This window comes from Bos mutus, chromosome 15, assembly GCF_027580195.1.
Source record: "Bos mutus isolate GX-2022 chromosome 15, NWIPB_WYAK_1.1, whole genome shotgun sequence".
Lineage (NCBI taxonomy): Eukaryota > Metazoa > Chordata > Mammalia > Artiodactyla > Bovidae > Bos > Bos mutus.
The window spans coordinates 72000624-72019678 of record NC_091631.1 but is presented as its reverse complement, the minus strand read 5'-3'; the positions used below and the strand labels follow the sequence as shown (position 1 = coordinate 72019678).

The 19055-nt window shown below is 39.3% G+C and overlaps 1 protein-coding gene across 1 annotated transcript in view; it reads left to right on the top strand.

The window, feature by feature from the left end:
- The window catches only part of PGR (progesterone receptor), a 112143-nt gene that overhangs the window by 74203 nt on the left and 18885 nt on the right, over nt 1–19055 (top strand). The window contains exon 4 of the mRNA XM_070384312.1: nt 10531–10836. Within this exon, the coding sequence (XP_070240413.1) occupies nt 10531–10836 (306 nt within the window). The remainder of the gene's footprint in view (nt 1–10530; nt 10837–19055) is intronic.

The following is a 19055-nucleotide window of genomic DNA, read 5'->3' as shown; positions in this document are numbered from 1 at the left end:
TTATTATATAACAATTAAACAGCAACTGTGACTGATCATTTAACCAATTGTTTTATTAACATATACTAGAGAAGTTCGTAATCTTTTGTTCCTTCTCCCCCACTCTTATATATCTTTTCTCTCTCAAGAACCTTTCTTAATACTTACCTTATAAATTTCTACTCATGCTAATAGCATCTATTCAGATTCAGTTATGTATACTGAATAATTTTACAGTATTGTATCCTTAACTCAACATTCAGAAAACTAAGATCATGGCATCTGGTCCCATCACTTCATGGCAAATAGATGAGGAAACAATGGAAACAGTGACAGACTTTATTTTCTTGGGCCCCAAAATCACTGCAGATGGTGACTGCAACCATGAAATTAAAAGATGGTTGCTCCTTGGAAGGAAAGTTATGACCAACTTAGACAGCATATTAAAAAGCAGAGATATTACTTTGCCAACAAAGGTCTGTCTACTCAAGGCTATGGTTTTTCCAGTGGTCATATATGGATGTGAGAGTTGGAATATAAAGAAAACTCAGTGCCGAAGAATCAATGCTTTTGAACTGTGGTGTTGGAGAAGACTCTTGAGAATCCCTTGGACTGCAAGGAGATCCAACCAGTCCATCCTAAAGAAAATCAGTCCTGAACATTCATTGGAAGGACTGATGCTAAAGCTGAAACTCCAATATGTTAGCCACCTGATATGAAGAGCTGACTCATTTGAAAAGACCCTGATGCTGGGAAAGATTGAAAGTGGGAGGAGAAGGGGATGACAGAAGATGAGAGGGTTGGATGGCCTCACTGACTTGATGGATATGAGTTTGAGCAAGCTCCGGGAGTTGGTGATTGACAAGCAAGCCTGGCATGCTGCAGTCCATGGGTCACAAAGAGTCGGACATGACTGAACGACTGAACTGAACTGAACTGACTTTATCCTTTCTTTGCATGCTGTTTTAATGTCATAATTTTACTATAAAATATATTATTGGTATACAACAACATGCATATAATGCATATTACCTATATGAAACAATGTAATGAAAATCCACATATGAATTCATCTGGCTTAGGAAAGTTTATTACCAATGCTCTTGAAACTGATTGTATATTTCCTCCTGGTCCTTTCAGTTTTTCCAGGAAACTTCTAGCTTGAATTTTAGGTTTTTCGTTCTGTTTTATAATTCTGTAGGCTTTCTGATTATCTATGTGTCCCTTAACAATATATTCTTATGTGTGTTTTGACTTTGAAGGCTATTGCATACAGTGCAGCTGTGAACATTCTTGAGTCTTCTAGTGCTCATATGCAAGTTTCTATAGGTAAGGTATGCACCTGATTATAATATATGTTCATCTTGGTTTTACTAGATAGTGCCAAACTGTTTTCAAAATAGTTATACCAATTCACATCCCATATCAGCTCTGTATGAAAGTTCTTATTTTTGTGTCTTTGCCATGCTGGATAGGTTGTATTTCATGGTGACCATAATTTGCATTGCTGTAGTTACTAATGAGATCAATTGTATTTTTGTTCCCTGTTTTTACTTTTTTCTTCCTCTGTAAAATATCTGTTTATGTCTTTCTCTATGGTTTAAGGGATTCTTGTATACTGCCTAGAAAAGGAAAATGGCAACCCACTCCAGTATTCTTGCCTGGAGAATTCCATGGACAGAGGAGCAATCCATGGGGTTGCAAAGAGTCAGACACAACTGAGCTACTGACACTTTTGTATAGTGTGGATATATATGTTACAAATATCTAATTATAGAATGAGAAAGAATAGCCTATCTGATAAAGTGGTTCTGATTGTTGTTTAGTCACTAAGTCATGTCTGACTCTTTGCAACCCCATGGACTGTAGTGCTCCAGGCTCCTCTGTCCATGAGATTTCCCAGCCAAGAAAACTAGAGTGGGTTGCCATTTGCTTCTCCAGGGGCTCTTTTGAACCCAGTATTGAACCTGCATCTCTTGCATTGGCAAATGGATTCTTTACCACTGAGCCACCAAGGAATTTTGGTCAAGTGGTAGTTGGGCATAAATCTAAATGAAATGAGAAGTGAATCTTGTACATATTTAGGTGAAAGACCATTTCAGGTAAGGGAAATAGAATAAAGGCCTGAGGCAGGAACAGAAGCAAGTTCCTCAGAACTCAGCAAGTTCCAAGAACATGGGCATCAGGTGGATGGAGCTGGGGACACTGTAAGAGACCCTCTCTTTGCAGAATGATATTGGGCTTTGTAGAGTTTGATAAAGAATTTGGACTTCATTCTAAGTAGGATGAGTAGTCACTGAGCGTATTGAGCAAGGAGTGAAATAATCCAAATGAAGTTTTTTTCCCCATGGTAAAGCATTTTATTTTAATTATAGCAGTGTGTACGTGATTGAAGTTTTGAAAGGCCCATTCAGCTGAGTAGAGAATAGGCTGTGGAGGTACAAGGATGAAAGCTGGGAAATCAGCCAGCACATGTTGCAGTAGTACAGCTCTGATGACCGTGGCTTTAACGATGGTGGAAGAAGTGGAAATGGGGAGAAATGATTGGATTTGGATTATTATTTCATAGTAATGCACCAGGATCTGCTGATGAATTAGATATGAAGTGAGAGAAGAAGTGAGGTAGCAAGGATGACACCAGAGTTTTTCCAGAGCAATAATGTAAATGGAGTTGAAAAGTGGAAGCTTCAATTTGGGGACAGGTGTATCAAAGTTTGCTTTAAAAACATTAAGTCTTGGGGAGGCTGTTATTAGTTATACAAGCAAAAATGCTGAATAGTAAGATAGTTGAGTCTCGAGTTCCCTGAGAAAGTTGAAGCAGGAGTTACACATTTGCAACTGTTCCATATATACATGGCATAAAGATATGAGTAGATGCAGACACATATAAAGAGAGTATATCTGTGTAGGAGAAGTCTGAGGACTGAGTTTGGAACTCCACGATTTAGAAGTTGGGAAGATATAAAGAATAAGCCAGAGAGACTAAAGGAATTGCCACAAGAGTTATGTGGAAGCCAAGAGACTAGAGTGTTACAAGTAGAAGGAAATGATCAACTGTGTCGAGCACCACTGATGGTTTGATTAAGATAAGTAGTGAGCACTGACCATTGTTTTGTGACTGGTGGAAATCACTGGTGTGCTTGCCAAGAGCAGTTCTATTGGAGTAGGGAGAAAATTTGACTGGAATGGGTTCCCGGGAGAATGGGAGGGGAGAGAATAATCTCACTTCAGTGGATGGATTGTGCATGAGAGGATTAGAGGATGCAGGCACAAGGGCAGACAGTTGCAGAGGAAAGTCCTTGAGTACAAGAAGAAAACTAAGATTTAGTGCTGAAGTGATAGAGGCACAGGCAGTCCATTCATTGCAACAGGAAGGAGGCAGAGTATCAGGCTACCAGTAGTGCACGTTGATTACAAAGAAAACACTCTCTAGATGGATCTCCTCTTTCCAAAGAAAACACACTCTAGATGGATCTCCTCTTTCCCTCAGCCTCAAAATATTAGCTGCTCTGCTTCTGCTTCCATCCTCAAAATGATGTCCATTAGGTGGAATGAGGGACAGCTATCAAGTCTTTCTCTCCACATTATTTCTAACACCTCCACGCCCATCCCTTAGCATCTGAGCCCATCTTCCCTCCTTCCAGCAAAACATTGAAACAACTTCTGAAGATAGATGCCAGGGGGTGAGTCGAGGGTGGCTACTGGGCTCACACACCTAGTCTCTACTTAGATTACCAAACCACCAGGTACTGCTGTTTTTCAGTGTACATAATGTTACATATTATACAGAGTTATTATGTATTTTTACTGATTCTGGGTACTTTTACCATTATCTTTTTTCTTGGTCAACAAACATATGAAATTATATAGATTTGTTCATTATATTAACAGTGGTTTTTGTACATGAAGGTTAGGAATCACTTCTTTGAAAGAAGACCACCTTATATGAAATTCAGCAAATCAGAAAAAAAATCACATTGCTGTTCCCATTCTCTTCTTTGTATTCTTGCTGGGATATTCCTTTTTCAAGCTCTATGTTAAGCCAAAATAATAACTTCAGTAGCTCAAGAAACATTCCCTGGTGGCCCACTGTGCGGTAGGCAGTTTGGAAGCCTTCAGGTCTGCGTTGGTAACTGCAGGAGACCTGGCCCTTGTCCTCATGGGGCCTGGTGGAGGTGGCGGCTGTGTACTTGGAAGGAAGCAGATAGAGCAATGGAGAAGAACTACAGAAAGACATAATCATATATTCTTTCATCCATTCAGCAGAGGTTTATTGAGGCAGTACCAGACACTGAGTGAATATACAAAGCTGACAAAGAGGCGATCTCTTCTTTGAAGATCACTGTAAAGAACAAGGGGACTTTTTCTTTAACCCTTTTCTTCTCTTAACATTATCTTCCCTTGGGGACTCTGATTTGTCTCTACAACACTGTATGTGGTTACAATAATTGTATATCTAAATTTAAATATCTATCCAAATTTTAATCTAATGTTGTGCTCTGTGGGGCTCTGGACCTTAACTTAAAATTGCCATTTGTGGCAGAAATAAAGAACACCACTCCCTTCTATATTTTGCTCTATGATGAAACAAAGGCAGTTTAAAAGTTTGGTGCAGATGTACCTGTGTTTTTACAGTTCACATTTTATATAATGTCAAAAGGAGTTAAGGTTAACTGTATTTTTAATAACAGCTGATTGTTTTATTTAACTTGCTAAGAGAAAAGTCAGAGACTGGATGCTGGACAATGGAACTAATGAGGTCCAACTCATAGTGAAAAAGTAAAAGTGTTAGTCACTCAGTCATATCTGACTCTTAGTGACTCCATGGACTGTAGCACACCAGGCTCCTCTGTCCATGGGATTCTCCAGGCAAGAATACTGGAGTGGGTAGCCGTTCCCTTCTCCAGAGGATCTTCCCAATCCAGGGATTGAACCCAGGTCTCCCGCGTTGCAAGCTGATTCTTTACCGTATGAGCTATAGGCTTGATTTCATGTGCAAACCTCATACAGAAAAATATTCTGAAGTAGTGTTTTCCAAACTGTGAATTCCCTGAGATACTAACAGATCTTTCATCAAGTAAAAAGGCCAGATAGACTTGGAAAACATGGTATATTAACATTTTTCTCTTAGAGATCCATAATCCAAACAATGTATTGAAGGTTCTCCGATAGAGGACTAAGTAAGGTAAGGATATCACTTTAACTTTACTAACACAGCATTGCTTAAACATACATGCCCATAGAAGCCTGTGTTGTTTGTTTGTTTCCTTGGGTTTTGGAGGGAGAGGAATATACCTGATGAGGAACATGTTTTAATATCAGAAAATTCAAACAAACAAAGTTACAGTTTCACTTCCTCTCAATTCTTTCTAATCATGTTTCAAAAGTCAGAGCTAATGTTAGTGAGTGTCTGCTATATGCCAGGCACTTGATCACATACCTTACACATTATCTTATCTAGACTGATGACAGTATTGAGAGGTAGATTCCCTATTTAAAAGCTGAATAAACCGATACTTGGATAAATAAAATAATCTACCCCCCATATAATGCTTTTAAATGATAGGATTCTTACACAGATATGGCCAACCCAAGGTCCATTTTTCCCACATGCCACACAGTCATGAGCTGTAGATAGATGAGTTATTACATCTCTTGGAGAAGGAAATGGCAACCCATTCCAGTATTCTTGCCTGGAGAATCCCAGGGACAGAGGAGCCTGGTGGGCTGCCGTCTATGGGGTCGCACAGAGTTGGACACGACTGAAGCAACTTAGCAGCAGCAGCAGCAGCAAGATGTGTTTTGGGAAGAAGAAACAGGTCTTGTAGGGGGTGGAGTATAGAGGTGGCAAGATTGTAACAATTTAAAGCTTCAGGAAAAGTGCTTCAAGAAAAGCCAGAGGAACCAGAGATCAAATTGCCAACATCTGTTGGATCAACAAAAATGCAAGAGAGTTCCAGGAAAACATCTACTTCTACTTTATTGACTACGCCAAAGCCTTTGACTGTATGGATCACAACAAACTGTGGAAAATTCTTAAAGAGATGGGAATACCAGGCCACCTGACCTGCCTCCTGAGAAATCTGTATGCAGGTCAAGAAGCAACAGTTAGAGCTGGACATGGAACAGCAGACTGGTTCCAGATAGGGAAAGGAGTACGTCAAGGCTGTATATTGTCACCCTGCTTATTTAACTTCTATGCAGAGTACATCATGTGAAATGCCAGGCAGGATGAAACACAAGCTGGAATCAAGATTGCCAAGAGAAATATCAGTAATCTCAGATACACAGATGATACCACCCTTACGGCAGAAAACAAAGAAGAACTAAAGGAGCCTCTTGATGAAAGTGAAAGAGGAGAGTGGAAAAGTGGGCTTAAAACTCAACAGTGAGAAAACTAAAATCATGTCATCGGATCCCATCACTTCACGGCAAATAGATGGGGAAACAAGGGAAACAGTGACAGACTTTATATTTTTAGGCTCCAAAATCACTGCAGATGATGACTGCAGCCATGAAATTAAAAGGCACTTGCTTCTTGAAAGAAAAGCTATGACCAACCTAGACAGCATATTAAAAAGCATAAACATTATTTTACCAACAAAGGTCCATCTAGTCAAATCTATGGTTTTTCTAGTAGTCATGTATGGATGTGAGAGTTGGACTTTAAAGAAAGCTAAGTGCCAAAGAATTGATGCTTTTGAACTGTGGTGTTGGAGAAGACTCTTGAGAGTCCCTTGGACTGCAAGGAGATCCAACCAGTCAATCCTAAAGGAAATCAGTCGTGAATAGTTACTGGAAGCACTGATGATAAAGCTGAAGCTCCAGTACTTTGGCCACCTGATGCGAAGAACTGACTCATTGGGAAAGACCCTGTTGCTGGGAAAGATTGAAGGCAGAAGCAGAAGGGGATGACAGAGGATGAAATGGTTGGATGGCATCACTGACTTGATGGACATGAGTTTGAGCAAGCTCTGGGAGTTGGTGATGGACAAGGAGGCCTAGTGTGCTGCAGTCCATGGGGTTGCAAAGAGTCAGACACGACTGAGCGACTGAGCAGAACTGAACTGAGTGCTTCAGGAAAGCATCTTTTAATAATACTGTACATTTATTCAATTCTTGTTAATTCTCCTGGTGTGCAAAGTTCTCCTTCAACATATACTGTTTGATCTGCTCTGAAAGAGTCATTAGCCTACAGATTTAGAGAAATAAAGGCTATATGAAGGGGCAGCAGTGTGGTCTGGTGGAAAGACCGTAGTCTTTCCCTGACCATTTTTAATTCTGTCCTGTTCCATCAGGTTACTTTCTATCACTGTTATCCATTTCACTCATAGTGCACACTATTGTTTGGTATTATCTTGCTCTTTATTTGTTTACAGGTCCTCTCCATCTTCCCCTCAGAATATAAGCCCCACAAAAACAGATACTTTGTCTGATTATTCAGTGCTGCAGTTTCAGAACCTTAAATGATGCCTAGCACATAAAACCACTCAATAAATGTTTTATGAGTAAGTAAAAGAAAAACTAAAAGAAATTAACCCTTGATTAATATCTCTACTCTGGCATTTATTATCTCTATAAACTTAGCCAATTACTTAGCCTCTGTAAACCTATTCCTCATATTAAAAAAATGGAAATGCTAGTGTTTATTTCAAATGGTTGAGCATCAAGTTAAATTATATAAGATAGATATGTAAATAATCTAGTTTAATGTTAGTTCACCTTTCAATTTTGCTTTTATTGTGTGTCCCCCATTCTTTTTCACTGGGATTCATGAAAAGCCTGGATCACAAACAGAAATGTGAACATTTCTATATTAATTCAAATTACACTTTGTATAATCAACATGTTAGGAAATTGTCTTGGAATTTATTTTGTGTATAAGACTTGTTACACTAATCAAAGTGTAAAATATTTGCTTTGGTTTTCAGTAAAATTACATAGTTTCATAGTGTAATCAAATCCTGATAAAACCAGAATTGAACTCAGCTATGAAAAGGAATGCATTTGAGTCAGTTCTAATGAGGTGGATGAAACTGGAGCCTGTTATACAGACTGAAGTAAGTTATAAAGTGGAACACCAATACAGTATATTAACACATATATATGGAATTTAGAAAGATGGTAATGATGATCCTATATACAAGGCAGCAAAGAGACACAGATGTAAAGAACAGACTTTTGGACTATGTGGGAGAAGGTGAGGGTGGGATGATTGAGAGAATAGCACTGAAGCATGTATATTACCATGTGTAAAACAGATGACCAGTGCAAGTTTGATGCATGAAGCAGGGCACTCTAAGCTGGTGCTCTGGGACAACCCAGAGGGATGGGGTGGGGAAGGAGGTAGGAGGGGGTTCAGGATGGGGGACACATGTGCACTGTGGCTGTTTCATGTCAATGTATGCCAAAAACCATCACAATATTGTAAAGTAATATCCTCCAATTAAAATTAATTAATTTTTTAAATGAAAAAAAGAGAAAGGCGGTTAATGCAAATTAAAAAGAAAACAATGTTGGAGTTGTTGGGGAGAGAAGAGGCTGGTAAGGGTGTAAGTCTTATTTTCTGTTAATCACAATACTTTAGGATTGGAAGGAATCAAACCTTTGTGCTTTTTTCCAGCATCTCTCACCTAAACTTCTTTTTCAGAATCCCCCCAGATGACCATGAAGTCCTTGCCTGAAAACCCAGGGAGATTGTGTGAGAAAGAGTTTGAACTCAGAGTCCACATCATCCAAGTTCTATCACTCTAATATTGGGCATGCCATCTTCTCTACTCTTCTTCTTCCTAATTTATAAATGGAATTAATAATTCCCACTTTCTTTGAGGCAACATAATACATATATAAAGCAGATACTCCACAAACATTAATTCCTTCCCCTCAAAGAACTCATTCCTTCGCAAAGAAACCTGCTTCATCTCCTTAAACACTCCTGGATCCTTTCTGTGTTTTGACTGGCATTTGCTTATCTGTCCCCTGCAGATTTTAACATAGTTTGGGGGGACTCCATAGAATAAATAAAATCCTTTTTCTTAATAACAATACCTGAGCTGAGAAATCACCAGGGCAAGTGCTTGCCGAGTCCAGGCAGGTCATTTAAGTGGGCAGAGTGATCCAATTTAAGAAACCTGACCAAAGGCCTACCACCAGTTTGTGGGCTGTCTGCCCTGTCCAAAGCAACAGCTGCAGCGTGGCTTTAACAGATTGTTGCCACCCAGCTAATTCAGAAATGTTTTTATAACTCTGGGAAGAATTGTGTGAGCCAAAGAAAACACGTCTGTGAGCCAGAACAGGCGTTTGAAGACAGCCGACTGCAACCTCTGCTTAGATGATTGCAAAGCGTTATCAAGCCTCCCTTAGCCTTTTTTTTTTTTCCAGGCGGAAGAGCACAGACACTTGATACCATTAAGCAGCCCATGCCTGGCATAGAGTCGGCAGGGGCTGGAGTCCGGCCTGCCCTCTGATCACTCCAGGGCCTCTGGGAACTAGCAGTGGCCCAGTTGTGTATCTTGGTCCCCTTCAACCACTCCTCACACGGCGGATTTTCTACTCATCTTCCTGTCAGCCCATTTTTCTTCCTAACACATCACAATTCAGCAGTGGAAAGAATTCTAGAAATAGAAATTCTACAAATGGTCTACAAGTACAAATGTGGTCTGACCAGCACAAGATGCGGACTCTCTCCCCCCTTAATTTAGAAATGAGGTTCTTTATTTTGGGTCCTTAGATCTCATACTACTCCATGTATTGATTTCAGGGAACTTCAACTGATCATGAACTCACTGAAATTGTGTACAAGATTTTGTGGGGTTTGCATGTGTATATGCATATCCTTTAACAGATTCTTAAAAGAATAAAATTCAAAATAATACTCAACATCTACTAAAGGTTGTGTTTTAATTAATGTAGTTTTTAGCAATAATTTTGGGACAATTTGGTCAGAATAGTAATAACTATTCTAATACTCCTATCAGAATATTGGCCAACACTGAACTTGCGTACGTGTGTGCTAAGTTCACTTCAGTCATGTCTGACCCTTTGCAACCCTATGGACTGTACCCCACGAGGCTCTTCTGTCTATGGCATTCTCCAGGCAAGAATACTGGGGTGGGTTGCTGTACCCTCCTCCAGGGGATTTTCCAGACCCAGGGATTGCATTTCTTATGTTTCCTGTATTGGCAAACGGGATCTTAACCACTAGTGCCACCTGGGAAGCCCCAAAACTGAGCTTAGTCTCTACTAAGAGCCATTTGTTTTTCTACATGTTTTTTTTTTTACTGCAAAGTTCCATAACCTTGCCTTGGATAGTGGTGTAATTCCCCAAGCCTATCCAGTGAATGCTGCTGTAATTAATTCTTTAATCCATGTCTGAGACCTAACCTTTTTACTTACTAGGTCTCATTGTATTAGACTGATAACCAAAACCTATAATGCTATAATGCTGTAATTTTAAGACATTAGAAATAATTTTCTGCTGGAATATTTAGTTTCTGTGTATTTACATGACCTTTCTTTCTTCTTCTTCTTTTTTTTTTTCCTTCTCTGTAGGCCGAAAGTTTAAAAAGTTCAATAAAGTTAGAGTTATGAGAACACTAGATGCTGTTGCCCTCCCACAGCCGGTGGGTATTCCAAACGAAAGCCAAGCCCTAAGCCAGAGAATCACTTTTTCACCAAGTCAAGACTTGCAGTTGATCCCCCCACTGATCAACTTGCTCATGAGCATTGAACCAGATGTGGTCTATGCAGGACATGACAACAGCAAACCTGATACCTCCAGCTCTCTGCTGACAAGTCTGAATCAGCTTGGCGAGAGACAACTTCTTTCAGTGGTCAAGTGGTCTAAATCACTGCCAGGTAATAATAATTTGTATATAATAGCATGTAATAAAAATTTTTACTATGGCTTCATACTAGTGGGTGGCTAAATAAAACAGGCCACGCAATAAATTAAATGGAGTATAAACAGGGGGTTGTCGTGTGTGTTTCAGCAGTTCAAAATATTTATCTAGGCCCCTATATTATATACTGTTTGTCTAGGACCCTACTGTGTGCTATGGAAATAAAAAAGACATAGATAACATTTTGAGTCTTGCTGATGAATCAAGAATTACATATATGAAGCAGTTAAGGAATAGCATAACTCTGTATTATCTACTAGATAGTATCATAGTTCACAGAAAGACAAATTGACCATCTTCTCAGAAATGTCTGCTGCTGCTGCTGCTGCTAAGTCGCTTCTCGTGTCCAACTCTGTGCAACCCCATAGACGGCAGCCCACCAGGCTCCCCTGTCCCTGGGATTCTCCAGGCAAGAACACTGGAGTGGGTTGCCATTTCCTTCTGCAATGCATGAAAGTGGAAAGTGAAAGTGAAGCCGCTCAGTCATGCCCGACACCTAGCGACCCCATGGACTGCAGCCTACCAGGCTCCTCCATCCATGGGATTCTTCCAAATCCAAATTTAACCAACCTCATGTGGTTGAAAATAAGACTGAATGTATCTATTCATATAACAAGTCAAAATAGTATTCAGAGTGTAGCAGAGTATCTAAAGTCAATTAAGAAATAAAGTTGCTAAACCTAAAACAAATAATTTGGACACAGAGAAACCTCCAGTCACTATTTTTGTGAATTTATACTCAGACAGTGACAATTTGAATTATGTCATCATGAAAGGATTTTAGTCACTTTATTAGTTACTTCTGCTCTCTCAGCATAGTTCCTTGGAAGCCAAGAGACTGAAAGAATTACAGGGATGTAGTTCTCACCTGCTAAACCTTGGACTGCAGAGCTAAGAGAATAATACATTTGTAGTAAATACTTGTCAAATGGTGCTAGTGATAAAGAACCTGCCTGCCAATGCAGGAGATATAAGAGATGCCGCTTTGATCCCTGGGTTGGGAAGATCCCCTGGAGGAGGGCATGGCAACCCACTCCAGTTTATTGCCTGGAGAATCCCGTGGACAGAGGAGCTGGACAAGCTGCGGTCCTTAGAGTCACAAAGAGTCAGACATGACTGAAGCAATTTCACACACATGTACACAGTTACTTGTGGAGGCATTAATCCCATAATTAGAAATAAAACCTTTTTTAAAGTTATTTTCTCTTCACACTGATAGTAACCTTATACTCCTTTAGACTAGTTTATCTGATCAAGAATTAAACATATACATTTTAGTCTCCAAGTAAATTTAATAGCCTTTTTTAAAAAAATAATTCATTTCCCAATTTGCCTTAATACTATTTCTCAGTTCTTCTACCTGAAAGGTTTGAAATATAATAGATGAATTGTTATTGAAAAGTCAAGTTTACATGAGACAGAAAGAAAAATAGATTCCTGTTTGTTGACTCTTTAAAAAAATACATGTTGAGAAAGTTAATTAAACTCACTATTCTAGTGAAGATAAAGTAACATCAAAAATCAAAATGCCCAGGTTCTTATTAGCTTCACTCTTGTTGAAAGGCTTTGGACAGGTAATTTTTTTTTTATTAGAAAAGTTCTGAATTTTTTTTAAAGTTTACTGTAAAGTGGTTATCAAACTTAATAGATTTTTATTAAAATATTACAATAACATTGGTGAACTTTTTCAGTTTTAAAATATGAGTGTTTATGTATTTAAACATTTATGTTTTTCTATTATTTGGAAAGGTTCTTTCTTTGATTTTTGTTGACATAGCTCATATTTCTTTTGTTTTCATTTTGTAGATTCTCTACTGTTAAAAAAAGACTCTATTATCATTTGGCAAAGTTAGAAAATAACCAATTATAATTACAAAGATAATTTATTCATTTTGGAAAAAAACTGAGTCCCCTTAGTTGAAATACAACTATCTGTCTAGATTTTTGATCCCCACACACCCTCCAAAAGAGTGAGAGAAAATTTTCACATTGCATTTGGTGACAACTTTTTTAATGTTGCAAAATGTAATTTGTGTATAAGTAAACAAGAATGATGGCATCACCAGTATTACACATGTTGTTTTCATTAACTGTATAATAAGGGAAGCATTAAAATTATCAAAGTACTGAGTGGCCCATGGTCTTTCAAACCATATTTTCATGGTCTGAATGCTGAGAGTAATTTGAATGAATGATGAAAGCAGTCAGTGAAACAGAGTGACCATACTGACCTCTGTGGGAGGACTCAGAAGGACACATGTATAACAATTTGCTCTCAAAACTACTAGCTGCTCAAAAACCTCCAACTTTGTTCACGTGAGTCACTTGAGAAATGTCTGTTGCACGTTTCCTTTGTGCAAGACGCAACCCTCACTCGGTGGTGATAGAGGAGCCAGCAGGCTGGGCTCGTGATGGCACTGCATTGCCATGCAGTGCATCCTCGCACCTGGTCATCAGTTTTGTCCATAAGGGAAACTTCTTTTATCTATCCACTCACAGGGTTATTGGTCTGTGAAAGATGGACTTAGTTAAATGAAGCTTATTGATAGTTTACTTATTTAAAGTGGAAAAAAAAAAAATATTGCTCGGAAAACATGTAGGTAGATCAGGCAGTTCTTTCACAAACAGAAAGTGTATTTTGGGAGTCAGCTTAAGATTTCAGGCCTTCTGAGGCATCAGAGAAGAGAAATCTGCCCCAAAGCTCTGGGGAAAGGAATCGTGGCCCTAAACTAAACAGGGACAGCACTTATTCACAATATCCTGTGTTGTCTGGTTAGGCTCGTTTGAATAGTAGACCTGTAGGGATTTGAAGTGAAAACACCATATGTAATAAGTGTTTGTTCAAGACCTAAAATTCTTTGGGTATATATGTTTATCCAAAGAAACCAATGCCTTTTAACTTTGCAAAGAAAAAAAAAGATAATTTTAAACACTTCTCTGGGAGAGGAAAAAGATCAGATGCAGGCTGATGATCATCACCAAGGTGTCAGCACGCATGACAGCCACAGGACGCAGTGGCTGCAAGCCCCCGAGAGGACTTGTGCTGCCTGCTCAGGGACTCCCGTTGCATCTTTGTCTGTGCTCTCCTTTGTCTTCGACGGGTCACAGTGATCACAGCATATCTGACATCTTTACCATACTATTTCAGAAATACCTTTCTTTTTCTATTTAATGGAGACTCACAAAATATGCCTCATGACAGTCCATTTACAAGTGATCTCTGAGGTTACATTGTCTCTGACATATTGTATCTATATATGAATGATTTTACATTGACACTTAGTTCCAACTTCAGTGGGTAATGTTTTCCTTTTTGAAACTTGAAGTAGCATAATATTTGCAAAATTTTAAAAATGAGCAAGATGTATTCCCTCTGTTAAGGAACATTCAAAACAGTGTAATGAAAGATACTCAAAAAAGTCAAAGTGTTGATCAGTCGTGTCTGACTCTTTGCGACCCCATGAGCTATAGCCCACAAGTCTCCTCTGTCCATGGAATTCTCCAGGCAAGAATACTGGGGTGGGTATGCTATGCTAAGTCACTTCAGTCGTGTCCGACTCTGTGTGACCCTAGAGACGTCAGCCCACCAGGCTCCCCCGTCCCTGGGATTCTCCAGGCAAGAACACTGGAGTGGGTTGCCATTTCCTTCTCCAATGCATTAAAGTGAAAAGTGAAAGTGAAGTCGCTCAGTCGTGTCCGACTCCTAGCGACCCCATGGATTGCAGCCCACCAGGCTCCTCCATCCATGGGATTTTCCAGGCAAGAGTACTGGAGTGGGGTGCCATTGCCTTCTCCGACTGGGGTGGGTAGCAGTCCCTTACCCAAGGGATCTTCCTGACCCAGGGACTGAACCCAGGTTTCCTGCATTGCAGGAAGGTTCTTTACCATCTGAGCCATCAGGGAAGCCTCAAACAGCTATACAATTGACCCTAGTACAGCGAGGGAGTTAGGGGCACTGACTGTCCAAGCAGCCAAGAATCCACATATAGGTAAGAGAAAACATTCTGAATAGAAGGAATAATGTGGCTAATACTGTAAAATGAGGAAATCAAGAGGTTTGTTTGGTGAGTAATAAATTGGACCAGTTCTGTACCCACAGATTCAACCAACCATGGATCATATAGTACTATAGCACTGAAAAAAATCTTGGGTGAGTGGACCCATGTTCAAATCTGTGTTATTCAAAGATCAACTGTAGTAGTGTGTGAAAGTGACATAAGGTACGGATTTTAAAAAATGGAGACAGAAGAACTTGTCTTTAGGGACAAGAGAAGGATTCAGAGACAAGGCATCAGTTAAAGTACACCATGAAGGAGAAGTGAAACTTTGATAAATAGTGTTAAGAAGAGAAAGCATTCTGGATAGAAGGAATAGTGTGGCTGATGGTGTAAAACAAGGGAATCATGAGGTGTGTTTGGTGAATAATGAATTAGACCAGCATAAGAATGGTTCTAGAAGAGTGAAGGTCCCTTAGTAACATAAAAATGTTATCATACCTTCCCCCCACAGTATAGTAATTAAAATTGTTAATAGCTGCTGATTGAGAGAATACAACTTGCATATGGTTTCTCAAACACCACTGGCGTTCTGGGGTTTTCATCATCCAAGAATTAAGAAACCACTGAGAAAATTATATCGGAGAGAATCACAGAAAGTAAATTTAGAGGTGTACATTGTGGGCTGAGTCAGGGTAGACTTTGGATATTAAATGTTTAAGTACTCATTCCCAGTCCAACTTCATCCTTATTCTTTATTCTGTGTATTTAGCAGAATACATCATAGCAGAATTGATGTGAGAGAGAGGTTCAGGAGAAATATTTCCTTTGCATAAATTTTGCCTTGATTCTTCTATTTATTTGCTGAAAAAAATATTCTGGCCAATGCTTTGACATTTGTAAACATATTTGACTTTTCAGCCAGACTACTTGCATTCATCAGTATCAGAAGACTAGAACAGTCCTTTGCCTGTTTTTTTTTTTTTTTTTTTTTTGCCTTTGAAGCATGCCAAAATATCTTTTGAGTCAATAATAGCCACTGCATGCATGACAAAATATTTTTGTCTCTCTCCCCAAATCAATGAATAAATTAAACTACTTCTCCCAAAAAAAAGTGATGGAAAAGAAATGAGATTAGCCCTCTTGGAGTAAAGTCAGGGTTTGATAGTATTTTCATGAAGACACTAAAAAATGATTTTCTAATATTCTATTTCACTGAAACTACTATTGTCAATGTCACCAAAATCTTTTGTCAAATCAAATGAGTACTTTCAGCCCTTACCATGTTTCGCGTACCTCTGAAGCCAGGATGGAGGAGCCGTGTCTTGCTGAAACTCTTCCTGTAGCGTTCATTCCCTTCCAGGCAGATATGTTTCTCTCGATTTACACATCTGTTTCCTTTGTGGACTTGTTCTCCCATGAATTTGGCATTTCCTGCTTCCATCTTCTATTCCAGTAGTTTCTCAGTCTGCAGGGCTGGATTTGCTCACTTACGGCCTTGTCTTCAGCTCCCATTATATTCTCATGATTCCTACTTACATGGTGACAACCTAGATGCTCTACAAAAGTATTGGACTATATATTTATTGTGCTTATTACACATTTCTACCTACATGAGCTTCCATGCCAGCATGACCTTCTACTTCATGAGCCTAAAACCTTTCTCTGTATCTTGAAATGGCACTGCAGACAGAATCTTGGTTATAATTCTTTGCTCACTTTTCTCCTTCACCTCTGTCAACTCTGCTTATTATATGTATGATTCATTATACATGCTATTTACACTGCTACTCCCTTGAGCTATTTTAAGTCCTTATCATTTTCCCCTAGGTTTCAGTCATAGCCCCCGACTGACACTATTATCACAGTTTCACACTGCCCGCAGATAGTCCTCAATTCTGCCACTAGGATCATCTTTTCAAAAGCAATTATCATCTGTTATATTATTCCCATCCCTTTCCAGAACAACGTCAAACTTCTTAGCCTTACTATTTCAGGTCCTTCCGGCTCCTGAATTTACATTCTCTCTCACTCTCCCACTCCAAGCACCTCTGAGGCTTGGTTCCCACAAAACTCTTTGCTCAATTTCCAGCCTTTCTTCATCCACTTTGTTTTCCCTACCTGGTGGCCCTTCGCTTCTCCCACATTTTCCCCTAGCTAGTCCCTAACTAGTCTTCAGGATGCTAATCAGCTTGCCCTAGGCAGATTTCCCCAAGCCTCCCCATATTGAGTCGAAGGTCCCTTAGCTTTTTGAGAACTCTGCTGCCTTAAATCTTTACACTCAAGTTCGCATTTGTGCATAAGTTCATCAAACATATGGCAGTGATTACACTTGCTGTGCTGAGGCTTCTTTGTGCTTGTGTGGGAAGGTGCTGAGATAGCTGATGCTCTTCCCCTGTTATAGATTAACTGTTTCAGTACATGACAGTCTTTACAGGAGCACAACCGGTATATTTTATCAAATCTTTGGGATTAAGCCAGGAGAACCTAGAAGGTCATGTAGGCCAGGTGTTACCGTACACTTTCTTTTCAGTTTGTTTTAGGCATTAAGGCTTGGACAGTTTGTGACAGAAATTATCAGGTCAAGTCACTTAAAAGGAAAGAGCATTTTTCTTTACTACTTGTTGAACACAATTACAGGTCATCCATCACTTCTCTGTGTGAAGGTTTTCATTTTGATCCTCATCTCAAAAGTACTGAGTTTACCTGATCATTATCATCAATGGGAATTTGATCTCAGTGTTCCCGTCTTTGTTTCAGTATAAAGTAATGAATGATATTACAGTTAATGGCTTCAAAAAATTGCACTTCTGTACTAAGCATGTTAAAGTCAATTTAACATTGTACACTTATCTCAGATAAACTCACTTAAAGGGGGAGTAAATAAAGCTATTTTTCTAATTTTTTTCATTCTGTTACATAGAAAGAATATGCTTTCTGCTATAAATATTGGTAATTTTATATTTTATTTCACCAAGATTTGCCTTTTATATTATAACATACCCAAAATAAGCCAAGTCTATATGTGCCTCCCTTGAGGGAGTCTTGCTTTTCAGGAATTAGGAAACTTTATTATTTATCTCTTATCAAATGATCCTAAACTTAATGGAAGAAGTAATTACCCATTTTTTAAAGCCTATAAAGTATGTAGTTTACAAGTGGCATTTCTGTACTAGATGTATTGAGTGACTCATAATTTAAAAAAAAAAACTGGTAATATATAAACATGAACTTCAAGATGCATGTATGACATGAAAATAAAGAGAGAATTATGAAAATTGCATGCCGAGTTTTTCTTGGCTAGTTATTTTTAGAGAGTCTTTCTGTACCTGAGTCAGTCAGGAAGTAAGCAATAAACACCAACTCAGGCAATGGCACCCCACTCCAGTACTCTTGCCTGGAAAATCCCATGGACGGAGGAGCCTGGTAGGCTGCAGTCCATGGGGTCGCAGAGTCTGACACAACTGAGTGACTTCACTTTCACGCATTGGAGAAGGAAATGGCAATCCACTCCAGTATTCTTGCCTGGAGAATCCCAGGGACGGCAGAGCCTGGTGGGCTGCCATCTATGGGGTTGCACAGAGTCAGACACGACTGAAGTGACTTAGCAGCTACTAAGTTTTAAAAACCAAAAACATCCTGCTATCAAAAACCAAACAAAAAAGAAAAACATAATTTTCTGAAAAGACGTCAGGGCTTCACTGAATAGAAGGACAAGTCTGAAGAGGAGACAGAAACCAAGGCCTCTCTGGAGGGCCAAGACAAGCATCACAAATGACCCCATTGGATCCCACTGTCGTTAGGCACCACCACCATCATAAATAAAGCCTACCCATATCTTGATCTTTGTTTTACTATTTTTTGCTTCAAAGTCCAGATAGTAGGTATTCTATGGATCAGACCTAGATCACAAACCCAGGGAACCAGAGGCCTTAGCCAGCTTCCTTGTGGGAACGTAGGGTACTTGCTTTTGTAGTTTGGTTGACCAAACTGCAAACGATGGGAAGCTATTTGCATAGAGGGAAAAAGATACGGGAGTGGGAGGGAAGTCCCGCTGCCTCTAAAGGGGCAAATACCTGCCGTGGTACCGCTGATTATGAATATGTGCTAAGGTTGTTTTCAGTCTCTCTGAGACTAAGAATTTCCAGGAAGAAAAGAGTAGTCTTCCTGCTAGTCATAC